This window comes from Lagopus leucura, unplaced genomic scaffold (assembly GCF_019238085.1).
Source record: "Lagopus leucura isolate 7727_CA_CO unplaced genomic scaffold, USGS_WTPT01 Super-Scaffold_100015, whole genome shotgun sequence".
Classification (NCBI taxonomy): Eukaryota; Metazoa; Chordata; class Aves; order Galliformes; family Phasianidae; genus Lagopus; species Lagopus leucura.
Window position 1 is genome coordinate 8953536 of NW_024962269.1, and position 22508 is coordinate 8976043.

At 38.7% G+C, this 22508-nt stretch overlaps 2 protein-coding genes across 9 annotated transcripts in view; one reads left to right on the forward strand and one right to left on the reverse strand.

The window, feature by feature from the left end:
- ADAMTSL3 (ADAMTS like 3) overlaps positions 1 to 15259 on the forward strand; it is a 192005-nt gene extending 176746 nt beyond the window's left edge. For 7 of the 8 annotated variants that reach the window (XM_042875549.1, XM_042875547.1, XM_042875545.1 and 4 more), the window contains 8 exons: positions 2310 to 2492; positions 5109 to 5228; positions 5666 to 5878; positions 8271 to 8454; positions 10309 to 10513; positions 11279 to 11349; positions 12929 to 13143; positions 13641 to 15259. In XM_042875549.1, the coding sequence (XP_042731483.1) occupies positions 2310 to 2492; positions 5109 to 5228; positions 5666 to 5878; positions 8271 to 8454; positions 10309 to 10513; positions 11279 to 11349; positions 12929 to 13143; positions 13641 to 13750 (1301 nt within the window). In that variant the 3' untranslated portion in view covers positions 13751 to 15259. Of the gene's footprint in view, positions 1 to 2309; positions 2493 to 5108; positions 5229 to 5665; positions 5879 to 8270; positions 8455 to 10308; positions 10514 to 11278; positions 11350 to 12928; positions 13144 to 13640 lie in introns of those variants that run through there. The other variant, XM_042875552.1, reaches the window with a different exon arrangement.
- A 1876-nt stretch (positions 15260 to 17135) lies between these two features.
- Positions 17136 to 22483, reverse strand: SAXO2 (stabilizer of axonemal microtubules 2). The gene is made up of 4 exons (XM_042875908.1): positions 22431 to 22483; positions 20401 to 20580; positions 19436 to 19638; positions 17136 to 18430 (listed from the first exon to the last, which is right to left on the reverse strand). The coding sequence occupies exons 1-4, from the start codon at positions 22469 to 22471 to the stop codon at positions 17448 to 17450; spliced, it is 1407 nt and encodes a 468-aa protein (XP_042731842.1). The 5' UTR covers positions 22472 to 22483; the 3' UTR covers positions 17136 to 17447.
- Positions 22484 to 22508: the final 25 nt, after the last annotated feature.

Consider the following 22508-nt stretch of genomic DNA (forward strand, 5'->3'; position numbering starts at 1 on the left):
TTCCCCTGAAGAGAAATATATACAGTTTCTAAGAGAAAAGAAGAGGAATCACTTGCTAGTAGCTTAAATTGACTTAAGGGTGTGTGACAGCTACCCAATTTTTGAATTTAAAATGAGAGGCAAAGCTGTTCTGCAGATTTCTTCTGCAATCTGAACTTCAGTTCAGGTTTTAAGACTCAACATCTCTTTGAATGAGAGAGAGAGGTAAAGGAGTAGAGACATGGCAATTTTTCCAGCATAAATACAAACCAAGTTTGGAAGAAAGAAGTATTTTATTTAAGTAAAATCCCAGGGATGGGGTACATTTCTGAATGCAAGCAAAGAGAAGACTATCGTGGGATGATGTTTGGGGCTGAATTTTGATAGAGGCCCAGGTTAAAAGCCTAAATCTGACCCTTTGCAGACATTTTCATGTTTTTGTGTGTTGTGGAGTTCAACTTTAAATCTTTTGACTTCGGGCCTCTCCCAGCGTGCTGCTTCTGGTTATTTTTGGCTCTGATGAGCCTGCAGGATTTTGGTGCCAGTGAGGGTAGGTTGGCTGCAAATCTGTGGGCCTCAGCTCAGCATCCTTATGGCACCTCCTCAGCCCATCCGTACTGAAAGAATGTATGCCTGAATGGCCTTGGAAAATACACTGTAAAGGAAAATGTGTCTGAGAATGATACGTTTTAGCCAGAAATATGGAATATAATGGAAAAAAGACCCTTAGAACAAGAATTCTTCCTAATTCCAAAAGGATTTTTTGATGTGGCATAAAGCTTCTTCTGGAAACTTGAAAAACAGCCTGGTTTTTTTGGATCCCTGTGCGCTCTGCGGATCTGTATCTTGTTTTACACAATTGTATTCAGTAAATCACATTCTTATGAGTTTGAAAGCACTGAACAGTTGCTAATTTGCCTAGAATTTAAAACTATGCAGGAGAGTGTTTCTGTCTGCTGTCTTTCTAGACAAAATGGTATGGGGAGCTTTTTCCTTCACTGACATAGCAGGATCCAAAAAATTTGTCTGGTTCTTATTACGGTAAAGGAAAATCTTGAGGTGTGCATTGGAAGTGCTAAGCCAGTGATCGAAATGTTGAAGTTGCTCCTAAAGGCGATTCCACATCATGAAGACATCATCTGTAAAGTAATACTGCACAATGATCTGTGAAGAAAGGAGACTGAATTAGCATTCAGTATGGCTGAGACTTCCAAATGTCCCACATTCAGGTCAGCTTCTATAGCAGGACCATTCTGGTAGCCTTCAGAGAGCACCAATCAATGTAATTAAACAAGAAAACAGAGCTCAGGTAAAGGATGGTTTAAATGCTCTGACCATCTCATGCCTTGTGCATTTGCACACTGCTGAGGCTGGTCATCGTGCCACGTGCTGGTCCTACCCACAGAGTTATCCCAGGTTTTGGAGCTTTGGGAGAGCACTCCTGCTGGGGCGGCTCTACTGAAGTGCAAACAGTGAAGTGCCTGATTTGCCAGCTCTCAAAATATCATTTAATGGCAAATGTTTGTGGAAAAGAAAACAGGAGAAGTCCTTCCACTGAAGTAATATTGTGCAACTGGAAAATCCACCTAATTAAAAATCAATATCCAAAGTCTGTTCATCGATTAAAATTTAGAATAAGTTTTCTTTGAATACGGAATAATTCAGTAGTCAAGCTTAGCAGTGAGAAGGATGATAGATCTTTGGCTTTCTGTAGTGTAGTAAATGAGATTGCTTAACAACTGAGCCCCTAATTTAGTTCTTAATAGCTTTTTCTGTTCCATTTCCTTCACACTGCATTGTTACAAGCTGCATTTATAACATCTGCTAGATGGAGAAGTTTTTAGAGGCTTTTTTGGGGTGTCACATTCTCTATTTTAATTGATAAATATAAAGCTTTTCCTTCAAGAGAAACATTTTATCTCAATTTCTATTTCTGCTTTGTTTCATCATATTAATTCCTTCCTTCCTGCTTTCTGGGATGCAGATAGTTATGTTAATTGGTTCTGACTGAGGTTAGCAGTCTCACATCCTTTAGTGGAGACATACATGATCATGTTGCTTTTGTAGGACTGGTAGCAGCTTTTAAAGCTGTTCTGGGAGCTTGCCTTACCGTGCTTACCCTTTATTCTCAGTGGGATGCTGAACTATTAATAGGCCTCAAACAAAAAAGTTTTTGTCTGTGAATGGAAAAACTGCCAGTTTTGCTGCTGTGTCATTACATTATCTGTGAAACGATGAAGGAAGTAGTGATTCTTGTCTGTTATGGTAACAGCACTATAGATCATATATTTTATTTCATCCTAAATGTTTTAATTATCTACATTTTAAAGGTGTCCCCCATCCGAATGTGACATGGTTTACGAAGAAAGGCATCCTACCAATTAATTCTTTCTTTCTTTCGAATGGCTCTTTATTTCTGAGGAATGTTTCCTATGAAAATGCAGGAACATATTCTTGCAGAGCAACTAATGCTCTTGGAAAAGCTGAGGCTGCATCCGTTCTCCACTTACGAGGTAGGTGCTAAATGAGAATTCCTCACTGATAACATTTAATATAATTTTTTAGTGATAAACTAGTTTGGGGTGGTGTGGGTGATTATTTAACACTTTCTTATGAACTTGGAATGTTTGACTGGATCTTACTCCTTGGGATCTGAGCTGTTCACTGTTTTACGTTTCCTGTAATACTGGATCTGGGTACAGTTTAATGTGTGGTTTCTTCAAAAACTGTTCTGTGTTCTTGCTTCCGGGCAATAAGTGTCAGCCCTTAAGCCCAGAGACACATTAGGCAGCTAAATCCGATGTCGTATTGCACTGTGCCTAGTGCTTTCATATAGAGAAACAAAGTGGGCTGGAGGAAACTGCAGGGAAACGTAGTGAAATGAAAGCAAAGTGGTGGTGGTGTTTCCTTTTTAGTCATAAAGGCCAATAAAACAAAGGAATAGTGAGAACAAAAAAATCTGAGCATGAACTGCTAACTCAAAGTAGAAAATTTAAAGAAAAATTCCATTTAAATGACTGTGTTGTTAGTAGATAAACAATCCAATACTCTGTAACACAATCATGCCTTGCAAATAACTCCAGTAAATGGATTATTCAGCTCTGGAGATTAACGTTCTCACCATTTTCCTGTACAAAGTACAACACAGTCATACATGGCCAATCCCGGTACAAAGTTTTCTTTCTTAACCACACATGTAAGGCACATGTTAAGTATGTTTGGATCTGTTGGCCAAGGAAGATGTACCAGAGACATAGTAAGAGTTTCTATGTGGAGATGAGCATAGACTGAAGCTGTTTTCTTGGTTTCAGTTTTCCTGGATTAGGTCAAAATTTCACATGTTCCAAAGAGGAATATTATTATAATGATGTGTCTGGGAAGCTCACTCACACGATTCTGAACTTCATTTCTAATGGTGATCAGATGGCATTAGTTTAAATAAATCTTGAGTAGACAGAAGAACACCAAATTCTGCTTTTTTTTATTTGTTTGTTTGTTTGTTTTGACTGCACAAAGCTGTGGTGAGATGGGAGGACTTTCTGCTATCAAGATTTGTGGATCACACTGACCGTTGTCTAAAGCAACATCAAGTCAGACTTTTTGACTTTCCCACAGCAATTACTGCTTGACTTGGGGAAGCTGAGCAGTAGAGCAAAATTTGTACAGCCTTTTCTAGTAGAAGTGGCTAAGAACTGACAAGGGAAGTAGCTGTTTGCTGCTCAGTGCCAGTATGGGGCTGATCTCAGTGTAGTTCTGTGGAGACTTCTGTTTTAGCGTTTATGTAGGTCACTCCAAATGTAACGCCTCCTATTTATTTCCATGGAAGTTACAACAGATACAAAGCACACAGTAGCAGTATTTGGTAAAACACATTCTTAGCTGTAGAGCACTTTTCTTCAGCACAAGTTTCTGCCATTAGCCACGTGTTTTTACCAGTGATGAACCAGAACCTGCATGCCATGCTTGTAAAAATGGGCACCAGTGGAGTGACCCACTGTTGCCACTGCTGAAATGCACCATTCACTGCATCACTGTGCTGGTCTCCATAAATGTTCAGCAAGCATCAGTGGATGTCAAGTGCTTGCTATTTTTTCTGCACCAAGGAATTCAATGACATACCTTTGCTTCAAATGCACTTCTGTACCAGTCTTCTGTATCAGTCCTCATTTTGTCAGACTGCTCTGCTGCTATCTGTCACACAACAAGATGGAACAGAATATTGGTGGGAAGGTTTGATCTCTACTGCCATACCACCAACATCCGTCTCTGCTGATGTGGGCCAATGTCATAAAATGGGAAGCATTACTTCTGGTGTAGACTTCATACAAGGGCAAGCAGAAAGCTTTATACAGACCTTGTACATTGAGGAAGAATCTTCAATACTCCAACCCAGTCAATTGAAAATAACCCAAAAAAGTTAGAATAAAAGAAGTGATCGAAAATGTTGTGGAAGGAGAGTTGTGCATATTAAGCACGCTCATTAGAATGGAAATTTGGACCACGTGACAAGGATTGTGTGCTACTGACAGATTGCCTGTATTCTTGGCAGCTCTTCTGGCATATGATGAAAAGGACGAGTTGCTGTAGTGATTGGTATCTGACTCTGTCTACGTTATGCACTGTGCATAATGAGATCTTAAAATATGTTTGTTCTTTTTTTCTTAATTGTAGCATTTTGCCATGATTCCACTGGGGAAAAAAGAGAGGAATTGGCTTAATTCCACTGGAAAAAATATTTTGCTTAAAATTTCTGTGTGTGAATGGCTTCCAATTAAAACATAAATAACATCGTCTTGTGAAACAGTAAATAGACTACACATCATGTAAATTTTGTTCTTTAACTGATGTTACAGCTTATAGCTTATTATGTTATAGCTTCTTGTTGCTAATAAATACATGCAATTCAACAAATTTGATTATGTTGAAAACAGGCAGGAGCCTTGTAAACATCTTGTGCTTTTCCTGTTTTCACATCTGAAGTATATTTGCTTCATGGACAATTCAATCAGTAGGTTGATCAATTCAAAGCACTATTGTGCTTGTTCTTCATAGTGGATGTTTTGGATGCTTGTTTTTTAGTATGTTGATGTAACTCTTCCTAAGAAGAGATCTTGTATGCTGTTTTACAGAACAAAGATTTACAGAGAAAAATACTTTACTATCGAAGGGAAGCAGAAAAAAACGTGTCCTAATGGCATCTGGAATTGGTACAAATGTTAGTGTGGTACCTGGAGATCCATTGAGAATAGGTATGTTGCCTTTTATGCTTTTTCATTTGAATGATAACTTTTGTTCATTAAAGAAGACGGGCCCCATGGAAAAGTGGGGGTGATTCCTGAGAATCCATGTTTGGTGGGTTGCATAAACTGGAGTTTGGAGTGCAATCCTAATTCCTTTTAAATAATCGCTCTCCACTGCTCCTCTTCAGTTATATATAAATGGAGTGTGTAAGATCTTACTGCAAGGGAAATATAAAGAGCTGTGGTAGGTGCATGCCAACTGAAAAGCCTCAGGGGGTGGTCAGGACTACAGCTTGGACTTCAGTGAATTTATGCATATTCTTATTTTTATTTAGACTAGTGATGACTTCTATATAGAATATCACAATCATACATAACTATGTGCAAACTTTTCAATGCAGCTGCTGTGTTTAGGAAAAAAATGCTAAAATACCATCAATTTTTAGGTTGCCCAGTGCTACCCAGCTCCAGAAACACTGTTCACTGGCTTTTCAGAGGTAGTCCAATTGAGGAAGTCAAAACCTTGGAATACCGAATCCTGGCTGGGGGTCGCATCCTGGAGGTGAACACCAACTCGGGTCAATTTGCTGGGCATTTCCAGTGTTGGACTTCAACAAGTGCAAAACCAGTGTCAGTTTGGGTAAATGTCAAGAAGGAAGGTTTGTTGAAAATTATATGACAAATTCTTTTTTTTTTAAATACTACTTTCTTTCACTCTTTACAGACTTCCCTGAACCCTAACCTGCTTTTATAACAAGAAAGTAATACACTAAAACATATTTAATTTCACCTATATGCACAGTCCCACCTAAGCCAACAGACAACATCCATTCTTAGAGTTGAATTGGGCAGGGGGATGTGGGTTTCCTTACCTGTGCAGCTGGAAATCCCAGAGGATGTTGCCTCACTAGGTGTCTTGCTGCTTTAAATCAGGTAGGTTTTCTCAACTTCAGCAAATCATGTAAATGCTACCACAACATCCTACCAAAGTGAAAGAAAACAGGCCTTGAGGCCATCTTAAGACAGTAAGAACAATTTTTCATATCAGCATCGTTACAGTATGGTTGCCCTCTTATTATAGTCACCCTTTAACATACCAGTGTAATGGGGCACCCTGCATGCTCATCAATTTGGGTTTTAAGTTTTCGAGAACATTTTATGATGTCCTCCAAAGTAATGTGTTTGCACACAATTCCACTTTCATTAGAAAAATTTAAAATGTAGAACTGAGAATTGCAGATGAATGAGCAGCAGGACAGTAGGCTGCATCTACAGGCATTTCAAGAAGTGTGTAAATATTTGAAGTGCTTTTGAAATTAATAGCATTTATAACTGCTAGACTTTAAAATTTCGAGTTAAGAATTTAGATCCTAAGATCCTGGCAACAAAACACCAAATTCCTTTTGACGGGTTAATAGAAAAAGCAAACATCCCCTGTATGCAGGGGATGCAAATCAGATTTAAAAAGAAGTCTCTGTTGAAATTGAAGGTTCTCATGTATTATTTATCTATTGTCTATATATTTTGGCTTTGTGGGTGATCAAAGGAATGAAAGAAGATTTAAGATGAGATCTTGTAAATCTCGACAGGGACTGCCACTGGATCATTTCTGTGAGTGAGGCTGGGTCTGTATGAATGAGGTGGCAAAGTAATTTTACTGAAGTATATCTATGATCAAAACGTTTACTTTTGGTGATAAGTCTGAAAACATACTTTTGGTGATAAGTCTGATAACAAAATTGTATCTATCTGAATATTAATGAAACAAATCATGAAATATCCTGATAGAACTTATCAAAAAATATGTCCAGACCTTGATACTAATACAGATCTGCTCATTAGAGTTAGAATTTCTGGGCAGGACTAACTGGGTATTAAATTGTCCATCTGTATTCTCCAGCTGAACTGCCTTTTGGTCACCCAATAGCCTTTCAGTGAGACTGGTCAGTGTTCTGGGAGGATTCCATTTTCCTTTCATTAGCTCTGACTCTGATTGTTGCTTGTGCAAACATTTCATCGCTGGAATAGCCGTGCATTTTTAAAACTTCAAAATCTCCTCTGGTGGTTTTTGCACAGTAGGCATATTGAGGGTACTTCTGAGTAGTATCTTCCTAGTTAAACAAACAATACAGTCTCTCCATCATAGTTGCAGTCAGTAAATTTAACTGTTTCTACTTTGAAAAAGGCCCTTTTGTATTATTTTAAGAAACCCAGAAGTAATAAGGAAACATTGAAAAACAATAAGTTAAAGAATTCATTATGTGCTGGAAGGGTGAGCCTGTGGACACAGCTGGTAGCTATCAATTATTCTTGGTTATTACAGAAAAATCTGACTCCTTCTGTGATCACATAAAAATCTGTCAGCATTGCGCAGTACTTCATCTTTTACCAAGTGTCAAAAAAAAAAAAATGTGGGGGAATGGGTAAGTGTGGGATTGTGACTAAATATAAAGGTTGTAATTGTTAGGGGCGATCGATTTTCAATGCAAAATGGTCTTTAAAACCAATTTCTTTTTCATGTTGCCAGAGGCCTCAGTGGCAAACTAATTATGCATTAAGTAATTTTCTATAGCTTAGTACACGATTTTCTTAAACCTTGACATTTGTGCAATGTCTGGAGTAAGGTGAGTTTTCTTTAAAATAAGCCTAGCATAGAGCAGCAGGAAACCTAGAGAGCCTGATTTACAGTTTCCTCTTTTTAATGCTCATTGTATAAAAATGTTATGAAACTTTTAAAAGAAGTTCATCAGTTCCTACTGTGAGCCAGACTCTGCCCTTCAGGTGCACATATGCTGATCCCATTTGCCTTCTAGTGAACTTCATGCTCATATGCAGAGGCTGAACTTCAGGGGAAGCAGAGTAGGGCTACATTTTGCTCTGGCTTTTGGTTCCTTTTCACGAAGCTGAAATATTCACTTTTTTTTTATGGGGGCTGTGATGTCTGTCTCACTGACAGGATATGCTGCCGCATCGATTCACATGTGACGTGGTTAAAATGTTTAATGCTTCTCTCACACACTTCTTTTGATTGTTTTTCTTATTGATAATTAGATTATAAGTGGGAATATGCTGAGTGGAGCACTTGTTCTGCTAACTGCGGCAATTCAGGAACCCGCTCCAGGAAACTACAGTGCATGAATTCAGAGGAGCGGAAAGTAAATGAATCATTTTGCAGAGATCTGCAAAAGCCAGCATTTATTTACCAATCATGCAACAGAGGTGACTGCCCTGCCAGGTAAACTCCTGCCTACTGTATTTCCATGTGCTCTATCTGTGTTAAGCTCACAATCTCCCGAAGTTGCTTCTGTGTTTGCGTTATGAGTATGAAATGCGGGTTTTATTTCATTTGTGACCCCTAAAGCATGAGAGGTGTGAAAATGGATCACAGTCAGGGAGCTCATGATTCAGCTGAATAAATTAGATGGTTTACAAGTCCATGCTGCTGCAGCAGGTCTTGCTGCTACCACACTAACATTGTGAAAGCCACGGGAGGCCCCTGAGATACGCCTGTTGTGTGGAATCTGTGCCAATGCCCTGAAAGAAAAGTCATCATGTTTACTGCAGCCAAGATGCTCATGAGTGGAGTCTGTATTTGCCTCCTGTTTTTTCATGCTAGCAGAGAAGCTCTGAGTAGTATGGTTATTTGGAATGCCTCATTTTTCTCCAGTGCCCCCCCACCTTGCATGTGCTTCTCTGCCATCTTTCTGACTGAATCAACTAGTGTACTTAGAGATCTTGTGGCATAACGTATTTATTTCACAGGCAAATATACCACCATAGTATCTGGTTCCAAAAGCCCAAGTGTTACCTGTCTATTTAATCAGTTACACTGAGCATTCTGTCTCAGCAAGGTGCAGTGCTCGGTTTTTAACAAGAGGCACTACATGCATCCTCAAAACAAATGCCTTGAATTGCTTAGAGGGATTGGCCTTAATATGTCAGTATAAAATCCATGAGAAGTCATGCACATGTTTTGGAGTTGTCCTTCGCTGGAAAATTTTTGGAAAGAGGTGTTGAGACCTTAAGTGACATTATGGGAGTGCATCCTGCCAGAATGTTCTGAACTCTTCTCTAAGAAAACATGGCAACAGATAAATATCAGGATAAGTTTGTTTGTATTCATTGCTAGAAGCCAAAAAACCAGATCATCCTCAATTGCAAGTCTGAAATTTAGCCAGCCCATAGCAAGTGAACTTTTTGCCAGTGGAAATGTACTAAAATAGAAGGAATAGTTTAAAACACAGATTCTCAATTGCAGCGCTCCCTCTAAAATCCATCTATTCAGAGCAGATGAGACAGAGTTATGAGGATGCTGCCATGCATTTTATCTGCTTTTCTCCAGCATAGCATCCAATTACAGTGAGGTAAATGTAAGAGTTTAAAAGGTAAAGAGTCCAGATTGCAAAAGATTAATCTTCTTTGAATCAGTATGAAATCTTTGACTGTAAGAAAGGTAATTGCTGAAGAAAATAGAATCTTTTTCCTGTTATCACAGAGGTGCTACGAATAGTCTCATTCCGTGTTTCTATCCTACATTTAATGAAAAGATCAAGCAGAATAAATTATATTGCCACTTACTGCTTCCCTGGTAGTTCCTGGCTGTCAAGGCAGAATAAATCTTTGCAACTTCTAATCAATAAATAAAACGTTTTGTTTGAGCCATTATCTAGCAGGATCTTGATGTAATAAATTTGGATCAGTTACGACACCTACTTCTACTACTGCATTGATTGTAACTAAATCAGTACCAGGTATTTTACAAGTTACAGAATAGCAGGCTGTGCTTCCCTGCAAAAAGAATAAATCAGCAGTGACCATAGGATTTACTTACTATCACCTTCTGGGTAACAGTGTAACTTCAGTCAGTGTATATTGAGCTACATGGGTGTTAGAACTCCTCAGTTAAACAAGTTTGTCCAACCTGGGGGAAGGGCTGAAAAAGATGATTCTGCCTTTTCTCGCATCTAAACTCTAAATACCCACCTAAAAATCAGCTCTCTTGATTTTTATTTGCAAAGGGGTCACTGCAAACTACCAGCAAGGTTGCAACGCTTTCATATTTGCTATTATTGTCTCTGCACCCCTGTAGGTGGGTAACTAGTCGATGGTCTGAGTGCTCTGCAACTTGTGGCAGTGGTTTTCGCTACCGGCAAATAACTTGTCAACAAGTAAAAGCCAACGGCAGCGTGGTGACAGTGCTAGCAGGTGCTTGTATGCACCAAGATCGCCCTGCAGGAAGGAAGCCCTGTACGGGTTATTCATGTACAGCAGGGACAGCGCAGACAAGAGAACAGGTAGGTCACAGAGTTTGTAGAAGACATCAGTGCAATCACTCCGTTGTCTGAACATCTGTATTCTCTTGCTGCTGCTACCACACTAACACCTTGACAGCCAAGATGGAGGCTCGTGGCAATAGCTGTAACTGCCTTCAGAACAGTGACTTACAAAGCCTTGTGTCTTGATTTTGCGTTACTTTAATTCAACAAAACCAGGGAATCGAGAGCAGAACACAATCTGAAACCCAAGTGTTAGTTTCAGTATGTTTTATAACCTAACCTGTTGTTACCAACTCCAATTTTAAGCTGGTATATTGTTTTCATTACAGTCTTATAAAAACACAATTAGTGTAGCTGAACTTGTGATGTCCTCAGAGACAGATGTGTGCTTCAAAAGCAGTCATCCTTAATATGGAAAACTTTACTTCCTTATGTTCTGCGTCTTTGTTTATACAGTAAACTTTTTCTCATTGTGATATGACATCTATGATTGTCAGTGCAGTATTTACTGTTCAGTAAGCAAAGTAATGAGTGAGAATTACTGTTGCTCCATTCCAGATACAGTTATTAACAAGACAAGGTTGTAAATCTTTCTGAATAGTTGGGAAGGTCGGTATCTTGGAGAACCAAGTACTGAGGACATGGACTGAGGGCTGAAGGCAGAGTTATCAAGATCTGTGACTGGGTTGTGCAGTTAGGTAGCTGCTTAGAAGGGTGATTTTATTGTAATTAACTTGATGGCTTCTTTTTCTTTCTCACCGCCTTTTTTGTCTCCTTTTTCAGCATCACCACTTTTTATGTCAACTTCATAACGGATCCTTGATGCCAAACTCTTCTTGTGATGAAAGAAAGAGGTACACAGTTTGAAGCGGTACAAGTTGAAGTCTATAGATGATCAAATTAAAGTTACAATATCATAAACACTGTATAAATACTCAAATTCTTCTCATGAATCAAATACAAAGGAAGGGGACAATGATCCCTTTTGTGTACACAGGAGAAATTCAGGAACCCAAGGAGAGAAATGGATTTGATCACTGTCCTCCCCTGTGCTGATGGCAAAGCTAGAAAGAAAGTGAGAGAACCTTGATTTCCAAAAAAGGCACGAACTGGAGCAATCTGTCATAACTTAGTTACTACTGCTGAGCTAGTTCCCTTCTGCTATTATTGTTATTCAGTTCTGTGGCTGAAGAGGTTTTATAGGAGTTTTCCTGGGCTTTATTTTATAGTCCCTGTAAATTTACTACTTAATTTAATAAAACTTCACTTAAATAAAATACTTACATATAAGGTGTACTTATCCAGATAAATAGATTTAATTCTGCTTTTAAGTATGTTACAGGAGTAGCAGATAAGGTAGTTAAAGGTTGCATGTGAGTCTAAAATCGAATATGTGTTTTTACCTCAAGGTGTGCATTTATTCTTCTTATTATTTTTGTAGGAATTCTGTTAATCTGTTTTCCTGTCTCTAAATAGCTCTTTACAAAAGGAAAAATACAGGCTTTACTCCCCCCTCAGAATGTCAATCACTTGGGGGCTATGCTGTTGCACATGGATGGAGGGCAGTGTCCATAAAACATTGCAATCTCAAAAATGCTGAATTAAAGAGAAAAAAAGTGAGAGAACTCTTAACATAATGGTCTGGGGAAAAAAAACCTAGCATAGGTAGGGCAGTGAAGAACAAACAGTGACTCGGTATCAAGTACATACATGGCATTGTCCCTTGATTATAGAAACCAGCTCTTCATACTTTTTACTATAGACCTACTTCTGAGTTGTGAACATTTCAGACCATTTTTGAAGGATGTAGAAAGAAATTTGGGCTTCACAGATTAAAATGATGAAACTTCCGTTCACAAGTATAAGCCAGGATTTCATTTTGGCAGCTTCAAACATTTAAGAGGGTTCTTTGTCAGCATAGAAATATTACTTGTGTTCAGGAGCCTTAAAGCTTAAACCCTTAAAGCACCTGCAGCATCCAATATACAGGCTTTCGGGGTCAGTAAAAATTTCCAAAAGGTAAAACATTTTTTCTATTTCAGGTTTCAGTTTAAATGAGCAGAAGCTTCTCTTTTGTCATGAGTGAGGCATGATGTGGTTGGCAACCCTGCACGTAGCCCAGGCTGTTCTATGATTCTGTGATTCTATGATGAATGGGCAGTATGTGAAGTACAGGAAATTGAACTTAAGGAAAAAAAAATGACTTTGAGGATTCTTAATACTGGAAGAGGCTGCACAGAGGTTGTAGGGTCTCCACCTTCAGACACACTGAAAAACAGACAAGAGATGAGCAGCCTGGTCTAGTTTACTGTGTGATGAGCAGCAGGCTTGGACTGGAACATCTGCAGAAGTCCCTTCCATAATCGTATGATTCTGCGTATAAGGGTTTAGCGTCAAAATAAGCATTCAACTGCCATTTGTTTCTCCCCACAGATCTGCTGTCAGAAGAAACTGTTCCTCAGAAGTATGCGATGTCTACTGGCGGACGGGGCCTTGGAGGCCTTGCAGTGTGCAGTGTGGGAGCGGATTTCAGTCTAGACGAGTGTACTGTGTACACAGAAAGAATAACAAAGTTGTGGCCGATCAGTATTGTGGATGGAAAAAGAGACCAGTGAGCTGGCAGCACTGCAGTGCCACAGCCTGTGGCAGTATGTAAATATTTATTTCTATCTGAGCATAGCGATAGTTTCCAGCACTTATATTAGAAAGCACCTCACAATTGTGCATTAGTGATTCTGCAAGCATTTGATTGTACATCTCAAAGGTAAAACTAAACTCTCCAAGCTGCACTTGATAATGCTGGGGTTAGTTGTCTCCATGACTAGGGCAGTTTGATATTAAAGCCTCAAAAGCACTTCTAGAAGCAGGATTTGTAGGAAGTTGTTTTATGCAAACTTCCCTTACAACTGCCAGCTGTGAGTCATTCATGAATCTCTGAGCAAGCTGTTAATTCCTGGAAGGTGGGGTTCTGTGAAATGAATGCAGTGAGATCACACCACTTATGTGTGACCTACTTTAGCTGTTGTCAGAAATGTAAAGTAAAATAATTACAAAGCTACCAGTATCCATTGGTTGTTGTGATGATTTCTGCTATTCATCTTGTGTTCATTTTCAAAGTTTTTTAATGTTCAAATATATTTTTCAGAAGATGAATGCAAGGATACAACTCACTACTGTACATTTGCAAAGCAACTGAGGTTATGCTTGATAGACGTCTACAAACAAAGATGTTGTCAGTCATGTCAAGAAATGTAACTCTTCTGTGGAAAATTCGTGATACTGCAGTGAAGAGATGAGAAGTTCATTGAACTATCCTGCTCCAATTATATACCTGTAAATAAGACATTAGTCATAACAGTTAAATGGAAACTTGGGGCTAATGAAAAAAACAGTATTGCAGATTGATACGCTGGGCAGGGTACTTCTTCCAGGAACTTTTATTATCCACTCTTTACAATGAAACTTTTAATGTTTTAAACATCTCCATGTTTGAATTAGGAATTTTTGTTTTGTAGACGAAGTAGATGTCAGTACAGTTTTCAAAACAGCAATAGATCTGTTTTGAAAAATGAAGTGTCATTATCTATTGTTTCTATTCTTCTGCTCAGTCACTGAAGTACAATCAAAGTTCTGGCACGGTTAGACTTTGCTACTGATTTTGAATTAGACACAAGGCTTCCTTGTCAGAGCTGTGAATTAAACATTTGTGAGCACTGTTCCCTATCACAGTCAAACGGGGAGCCAACAAATAGCCAAACATGCCTGTCAGATTTTCTGTCTTCGGTAAACACTTTATGAACAGGGAAAAATGCCCAAGGAAGAATTACTAATTATGAAGATAGAGAAGTGCAAAAAATCTGTGTTGAGCAGTTTTCCTTCAAGATGAATTTTTATCATGACCGTTAACCACGTCAATCTTTGCAAGATGAATTCTGGTTATGGTTTTTCTGGATATGTTATTTTCTGTATTGCAAATTGTCTCATTTGGGCTGTAAGCACAGAAAACCCCACAGAAGGCAGCAGATAGGTTTATTTTATTTTATTTTATTTTTTTTAATGTAGTTCCCACACTACTGCGCTTCTTGGAAGCCTGAATGTGAGTCTAGACTTGGATCTTTCGTTACATTACTGAACCACACTACATTTTAATTAGTGCAGGTGCTGTCAGAACAATTTTAGAAGCAGCATTCCTGCACTATGGGTTTGCATCACTGAAAATTAGACTAGCACTACTGTATAGAAAATGTTTTAATATGGACTATTGTGTCCAGGGCTGACTGCAAGGAGAGGATATTTCTGATCATTACCTTTAATCAGTGATGGGTCTTGATTATTAAGCAGTTTTGTTGTTGTTTTTTTTTTTAAATTAAACAAACAAACAAACAAACAAAACATTTTGTAATATACTTTTTGTAGATATTTATTGTCTGATTTAAAGTGCAATATTTTGTTTTGTACAGTGTTTAATAAAGATTTTTGGACATATATTTTTTCTTATTACCAAAATTTCTTATTCATATTTTTCCTTTATATTTAAAGTTCTCAGATGTTAACATATAGCATTCTTTTGTTGCTTTAATTTTGTCTCTGGTTACATATGCATGCTATACAGAAGCAGTGCTGTAAATGTTTGTTATTGCACTTGGCATGACATTCCTTTGTATGTTATTTTATTGCTTCTGCAGTAACTGAAGGTGTCTAATACTTTGCTTTCTTGAGCGTAGTTTTGATATTTCTGAAATAAACTCTACTTTGATTATTCAACACCCTGATTACTCAGAGATTCTTTATTGCTATGATTTTCACGTTAGTCATGCTTTCATTCCAAGGGTTACTCTGTCCATGTCCATCATTCTGGGATTTTCACGGCTTAATTCTTACTTTTGACAGCTGTTCTCAGCTTTGCACATCTGTTAAGAAGCAGCAGAGATGTTACCCAGCTTTGAACAGTCAGCTTTAATTCATGGAAATCTAGAATAAGGATTCTGTAAAAAGGTGGAAAGAAGTTAGGTTTCTTCGTCAGGCTTCATGTACTGCATCAAAGTGTTCACTTAGACCAGTGGAACACCTCCATGTTTTATATTTGGTGGACAGTGGCAATAGCAATATGAATAAATTTATTTCAGAATCTCCAGTATATGTAATAGCCTTTAGAAAGGACAGTTCCTGTAGTGGAAATGCTAAGTCAGCTTGAAACAGTAATTAAGCACCTGGTGGGAAGGCAGGGCCAACCCAGGGGAGCTCAGGTGCATGCAGTGCAATGCATCCGAGTGAGTGGAAGGGGTGCAGCCAGGATCCACCACTTCCCAGATTTCATCCAAGGGCTGGCAGTGGAGGTGAAGCATCTTGCTGGAGATTCCTCTCTACTTGAGACTTTCTAAGGGTAAGCAGTTCCTTTATTTTGTTTCTGTGTCCACGGCTGTCACATCAGAGCAAGCTCTTGCTAGCTACAGCCCAGGACTTCGCTACTCTGCTGTGGTTGCTGCACTTTCCATCGCATTATGCTTCCATAATTTTTGTAAGTTGAAAATGCCTAACAATTAAATGGTATTGTAGAATTATCCTGGATTGTAGCACTTGCAAAGGGGCATGATTTGATTTGATTCGATTTTTTCACTAACTCTCTATAGTCTTCGAAAGAAAAAAAAATACTGTGTAGCATAGTGTATGATAAGCACTTCTAGAACAGCTATTGAATCCACAAGTAACTTTCACTTACATGTGTTAGCATGATATCATAAAATACTCTTTTAACAACTATTTCTTGAGGAACATTAGTTTTCCAGCCCGCTGTTTATTTTGTGTGTATTTTGATAATATCTTGCTTATGAAGGTTAACCTTAAGTATTTGAATAGTGTCTGAAGGTTTGTAATATCATTTGATGTTTTTCTTGGAAGCATAATCTTCAGGGTGTGGTCTTTCTACTGTAATGTAATAAGGGTACTTTCTCATACTTTGAAATTTAGGGGGAAAAATTCAAGGATAAAAGTAGAATATATCTCCTTCAACCAAAAGAAGTTACCATACACATCTGTACAGGAGCTCTTAAATGTGCCTGAATGTGCCCTCCATTTGCTCTCAAAATTTCTTTGTGACATGCTGGTAGGTGGCAGCAAATGACTTCCCACAAATTAAGGGGAAAAAGAATAAATTACTTGGGTACTGCAAAACCAGCTGTGAAAGTTACACAATGCACCTGGGTCTTGCTTACAGACCCTGAGGAGAAGCTGCTGCCAGTAGAACATGTAGGCATGTATAACTATGTGGGTTCAGGATCTGGAAAAGTGTATCTGGAAAATTAGGAAGAGGAGTCTAATGGCCTGCTTTGAGTCAGTGATTTCAAGTATATGTACAGAAAGAGCAAGGTTAGTTCTTGTTAATCACTGTCAGAAATTACAGTGGGACCTTTAGATTCAGAATTGCTTCAGGTGAAGCAATCATGGCAAAACTAAACCCATTGTTTTAAAGGAATATCTAGAAATGCCCAACATAACTTGGCCAACAAACTATAAAGAAAAATAAAGCTCTTATCAGATCACTCAACGTATTGATGAGATAAAGAACTGAGATGTGCACGTTATTATTCAACATTTTATTTGATTATTCTGAAAAGCAAACTACTATTTAAAAAATGCAACTACAATGATTTGACTTGCAGAAAATCATTAAAAAATGGGAAAGTAAGTTTGAGAGGGAATAGAATGAAATCTGGGAATGCACAATCAAGAAAGATTGTGATCTTGATTCCATGTAAGATTACTCCGACAAAAACAGGCAAATCTGCAGAAGTATTTCAATAATCTTTTGGTTTGACTTGATTTTCCTTCAATTATCAGTCTAAATGCTTTTCAAATCAAAATCTGCATTATTTAGGTTGCTTTGATGTAATTTGAAGAAAAAACAAACTGGTGGCACTCCAGGTATTTCACCAGGATGCTTGCGATGTACGTATTATGACACAACAGCTACTTCCTTTGGAATGTGATTACTATTTAACTCAGAAAATTCTGGAGTAAGCTGTCGGAAGAACTTATGACCATGAGAATCTGTGTTTACATAGATATAACCTGGAGGAGATGTGTAATTTGCTGGGCAGATCTCTTGTTTCTTTGGTGTATATTCTGTGCGATACATAGTTTCATCCCGAAAATGAGCCGAATTAGGAAGAACGACGTGCACAGGTTTGAAACTTCGGGCTGGAACGATGCGATGTGGTATGTAATGAGATTTGAATGTAGTTAAATCATAGAATTTTCCTGCGGGTTTTGGAATTTCTTGTTGTTTCTTAATAATTTCTTGCCGGGATCTGGCCCAAGCTTTAAAGTCTTCCTTCATAGTAGTATTCCCTTGGAAAGGGGCGCTGGTTCTTCTTGCATTAGAAATCGGCCTTACAGGGACAGCAGGAGAAATCTCATGTTTAACATAATGAAGGCGGCTTGTGGAGTTGAAGTCCATGTTACCTGGGGGAGGAACGTACTCTTTTGATTTGCGTGCCTCAGGCAAGGAGACCGGCCAGGGCTGAAAACGATCCTGGAATTCAGTGACTCCACTAAAATGATCACTGGATTGGACTTTCGCATTTTCGGGCTTGTAGCTTCTTGCAAGTGGCCCAGGTAGCCCTTTAAAATCATTTCGGTGAGTTGTGAGATCTTCAAAGGGTTGGCTGCTTGGCTTGTACTCTTCTTTTGATTTTACAAACTTTGGTTCCAGACAATGAGCAACATAGGAACTGCGATGACTCGTAGTGCTATCAAAAGGCACATCTGAAAGTTTGGGCACACACAGAGGTTTGAAACTTTGTCTAGGATTCAGTTCCCTAAGAACAAAGTCATCTTGAAAAGTAGTAGGATTTCCAAATTTCTCTGTAGGTGGGTGGTAGACATGATCCACTTTAACAGGTTCCCTTCTTTGAACTTCCCATGACCTATAGTCATCTTTAAGGCAAAAACAAAACTTTACCATATAAGTGTTATTTCTTAGGAACATTCCTTTGAAATTAAGACAACTTCTGGTACTAAGGCTTGCGAACTAAAGAAAATGGGTGTGAGTTAGAATAATGTTATCTCTGTGATGTGACAAACCTGTCTTCTATTAATAGTTTCACAAAAATGGGAAAAAATGTGTTTGATGCCTTATTTTGACTATTTCCTCAAATAAAAAAAAAAAATGTTATGCAAACTCAGTAAGTTTTCTCCACCAAATGTTCTAACTTCCTGTTTTAATGGCTGTATCAGTTTGTTGTTATCTCTTGCTATGTCTTTTCAACAACAGTGGTCCTGACAGCCAAGAATATCTTGATTTTATTTGTTTATTTATTTATTTATTTAGATTACTGGTTGGCAGCTCTTGTAGATCACATCTCATCCTTTATTTTTACACGCTTTTATCTAGGGTCTGGCTGCATTACATGTAACAAATTGAGTTAAACATTGTATGTAAAAACTTTTACACCTTTATAAAGTATGTCAAGGTCACTCGCCAGAATGATATTAACACAGATTTAGTGTCTGCACTGAGTCTATTAGGATAATTTTTGTCAAGACAGATTATTAATAGGATAATATGCAAGCTAGATAATACAGGAGAAGGAAATCTGAAATATTCTGACCTGTGGAAAAAAACTGTGCTACCATAGTTGAAACTGAAAGATACATTGTGAGTTTAATGATAGCAAACTTATGTCTGAGATAGCCTAACAAATGTGTGTCAGAGTCTCCTAGCCAAAGAATCCCAGAGATAGCTTTTCTTTTAGAATTTGTAACTGACAGCTCTGAACAGCTGGAGGGCTGAACATCTTAAAGCATCGTCACCTTCTATTATTATGCCCTACTCTCTGGCCCAAACTAAGAAATCCAGTTTCACATCTCTAGTATAGAAAACTCAGGAAATTACCTTCATCTTTGGCAACTTTTCTTTCTAAAGATGGCATTTGTTATTACCTTGATAGGTCGGTATGGTATCCAATTTTCCTCCTGTAGTGTGTTTTCTCTCTAAAGGTCTTACTAATGTCACCGGCTGTATTTCATGAGCATAATAATCTTTCTTGTATGTGGTTCCAAGTTCTAGCTCTCCAGTCTTTGGTTTATATTCTTCTTGTACCCGAAACGGTCGTTTCACAATATCATATGGTAAATAATCAGATCTGAATTGAGGAAGAGGAAAATACCAGTTAAAATACCTTTTGCTCATGATGTCACCCATGTCATTTCCCATTGTGTGGAAAAACAACTTACAATGTTTGCTCTGAAAAAATGGATCAGTCAATGTGTTAGAGAGCAGTAAGGAAGAAAGGAAATGATACCACATAAATCTAGGCTGTCCAGTGCAAGGTATCATCTTTATTCAAACGTAAATGATGAAGAAGCTTATTCAACACTTCAAGCCTCAATCCCCAGATTAAAAATATTCTTTAAAATATTTGAGAGTAGAATTGTAAAACTATATTTTTACAAAGAAATAATACATAAAGCAGGAACAGAGCAAACTTCAACTACTACAGGTAGCAACATTTACCTCTTGCATGAAGAGAATGGAATATGAAGAGAGAGCATTTCACTGTGGATCTCATGGGTAATTTTCATACAAGCACAATACAAAAAATGGGTGTGTATTATATATAGGTGTATAAACAGTACATGCAGTACACAAACAACTTTGCAGAAGAGTTTGAGCTTTCTGAGTATGGTTCTTTGACTTTTTTGTAAACATGCTTTATTATGTTTTATCATCTCTTTGGGGTAATTATAAACCTACACTCTAAACTTTGCTTTTACATACACTGAAGGAGTAAGGGGTGCAATGATTGAAAATTGCAATACAAAGCTCAGTGTTCCCCTCCCTTCAAAGAGAAAATATGAGAAATATTATAAAGTGATAGTAAAATACATTGCTTTAAAATGCTTACTTAAATGTTGTAATTCCTTCCATTTTCCCACGATGTGCTTGGTACTCTTGTTTTGGCTTAAGGCTGCGGGCAGGAGAGATGTTGCTATACTTGGGGTATTTTTCCACATATTCTGTTGTGAGGCACAGCTGTTGTCTGTTATCATAAATCCTTGTGGGCCTATGAGGGCAGCGATGGCGCCTGGGCAAAATACATCAGATGAGATCGCTTTGAGAAGCTTCATTTAAGGGGAAATATCATTTGTTATCTACTGGGAAACAATAACAAATGAGAAAGATGGTTTGACGTCACTAGATGGTGTTTAAAGGGTTTTTTTTTCCTGAGCACAAAATACTGTGCTAATGGAACAGACACAAAGAGTGCAAGAGTCTTAAAGCCTTGAGCTGAAGAGGAGAGAACTTCTGAGAGCTGCTAAAATAGTGAAGTGCCCAGCATTGGATCCAAGAAGTACTGTATATTTTGTAAACTGATCTTTGAGCACGCTGAGCACTTCCAGTGGCTTTTGGCATTAAAATTGTTGATTTTGAAAAAAGATCACTTAATAAGCACAGGAAGAGATTCAGCCCAAGGAAAAGGGATCTGAATAGACTCTCAAAAATATTTAACAATTATTTGTTTCTAAAAGGGCTCAAGACTTCAATCCAGAAGTATGAACAATAACACTCAGGTTCAGCTCTTAGTGAGTGGATTATGCATGTTATAATGTGAGGAAAAAATGTCATTCTGGAATTCTGAAGGCTCTCCACTTCTGTGTAAAGAGAAAACTAAATGTAGTTCTGTCTTTCCTCCCTTGTATTTGTAGTCTGTGTTTTTTTTTTTTTTTTTTTTCTTCTGTGAATAAATTCCAGCTAGGAAAGATTGTTTCCTTCCACTTTGATATTTGAATGAAACAGTACTTATATTTGATGAAAACTTAATGGAGTTGACCATCTAATATTTTGTAGGAGTCTCCTTCATCTCAGAATCTCTAAGAGGTGTGTGCATTGCAATATCCAGGTAACAGTGCCAAGTGACCAGGCTGCCACTGAAAACAAACTCTATAGCTACACTGAAGTAAACAATGTGCTGCCTAACCCAACAACAGCTTAAGTTTCACTGAGTATAAAAACTTCAGTGATGTTTGCTTAAAACCATATGTTTTGTGCATGTTTTATTCAAATTGTTCTGTGACCCTGTGAATATAACTGTAGGTGTTGAAGGAGACCTCTGGAGCTCATCAAGTCCAACCCCTGCTGAAGCAGTTCCCTGCAGTAGGTTACATAGGAAAGCATCCAGACAGGTCTTGAATGTATGTCTCCACAGAAGGAGGCTCCACCACCTCTCTTGGCAGCCTGTTCCAGTGCTCCATCACTCTCATAGAAAATAAGTTCTTCCTTATGTTTGTACAGAACTTCTTGAGCTCTAGTTTTTGCCCATTGCCCCTTGTTCTATCACTGCACAGTACTAAAAACAGCCCAACCACATCCCCTCTTCAGATATTTGTAAACAGTGACGAGATTCCTCTCAGCCTTCTCCAGGTCTCTCAGCCTTTCTCACAGGGTGATGCTCCAGGCCCTCACCTTTGCATCCCTCAGCTGGACTCCTTTTAGGAGATCGCTGTCCTTTCGAACCGGGGAGCCCAGGGCTGTGCACAGCACCGTAGCTGTGCCCCTGGGGCAGAGCATAGGACCAAAAGGACCGCCTTCCTCGCCCCGCTGGCCGTGCTCGTTCTGATGCTCCCCAGGGCACACTGCCAGTCATGGCACTGGGAACCGCACGTCTTTTTTTCTCACAGCTCCCTTCTGCATTGAACTCAGTAGTGGTGCAGACTCCAAGAGCGGCACTGAGGCCGGCTCTAAAAGACTGCCCCTTCCCTATTTTAAACGCAAGCAAATTCATTTAAGAGGAGCGAATCCGCTCAGGAGCTTAAACGCAAGTACATCAGCTCCTATTTACTAAGATCGCTTAACAAAACGAAGCCAAGCGCGGGCGCAGCGGAACATCCGTTTCCCGCCTCCCAGCCGCAGGCCGCTCCTCAGCGGGGCTCTTACCCGCAGGTGCAGATCTCGCACAGGCACCGCGGCCGCCCCATGCTCCGCTCCGACCGAGGCGGCGCTCCGTCGCGTGGC

What these genes read in the sequence shown, in the direction of transcription:
- SAXO2 (XM_042875908.1), bottom strand. Translation starts at nt 22,471, where the DNA reads ATGGGGCGGCCGCGGTGCCTGTGCGAGATCTGCACCTGCGG. An exon ending in TGCGAGATCTGCACCTGCGG is followed by an intron (nt 20,581 to 22,430) that starts GTAAGAGCCCCG and finishes TATTTTGCCCAG; the next exon opens with GCGCCATCGCTGCCCTCATA. An exon ending in TACCATACCGACCTATCAAG is followed by an intron (nt 18,431 to 19,435) that starts GTAATAACAAAT and finishes TTTGCCTTAAAG; the next exon opens with ATGACTATAGGTCATGGGAA.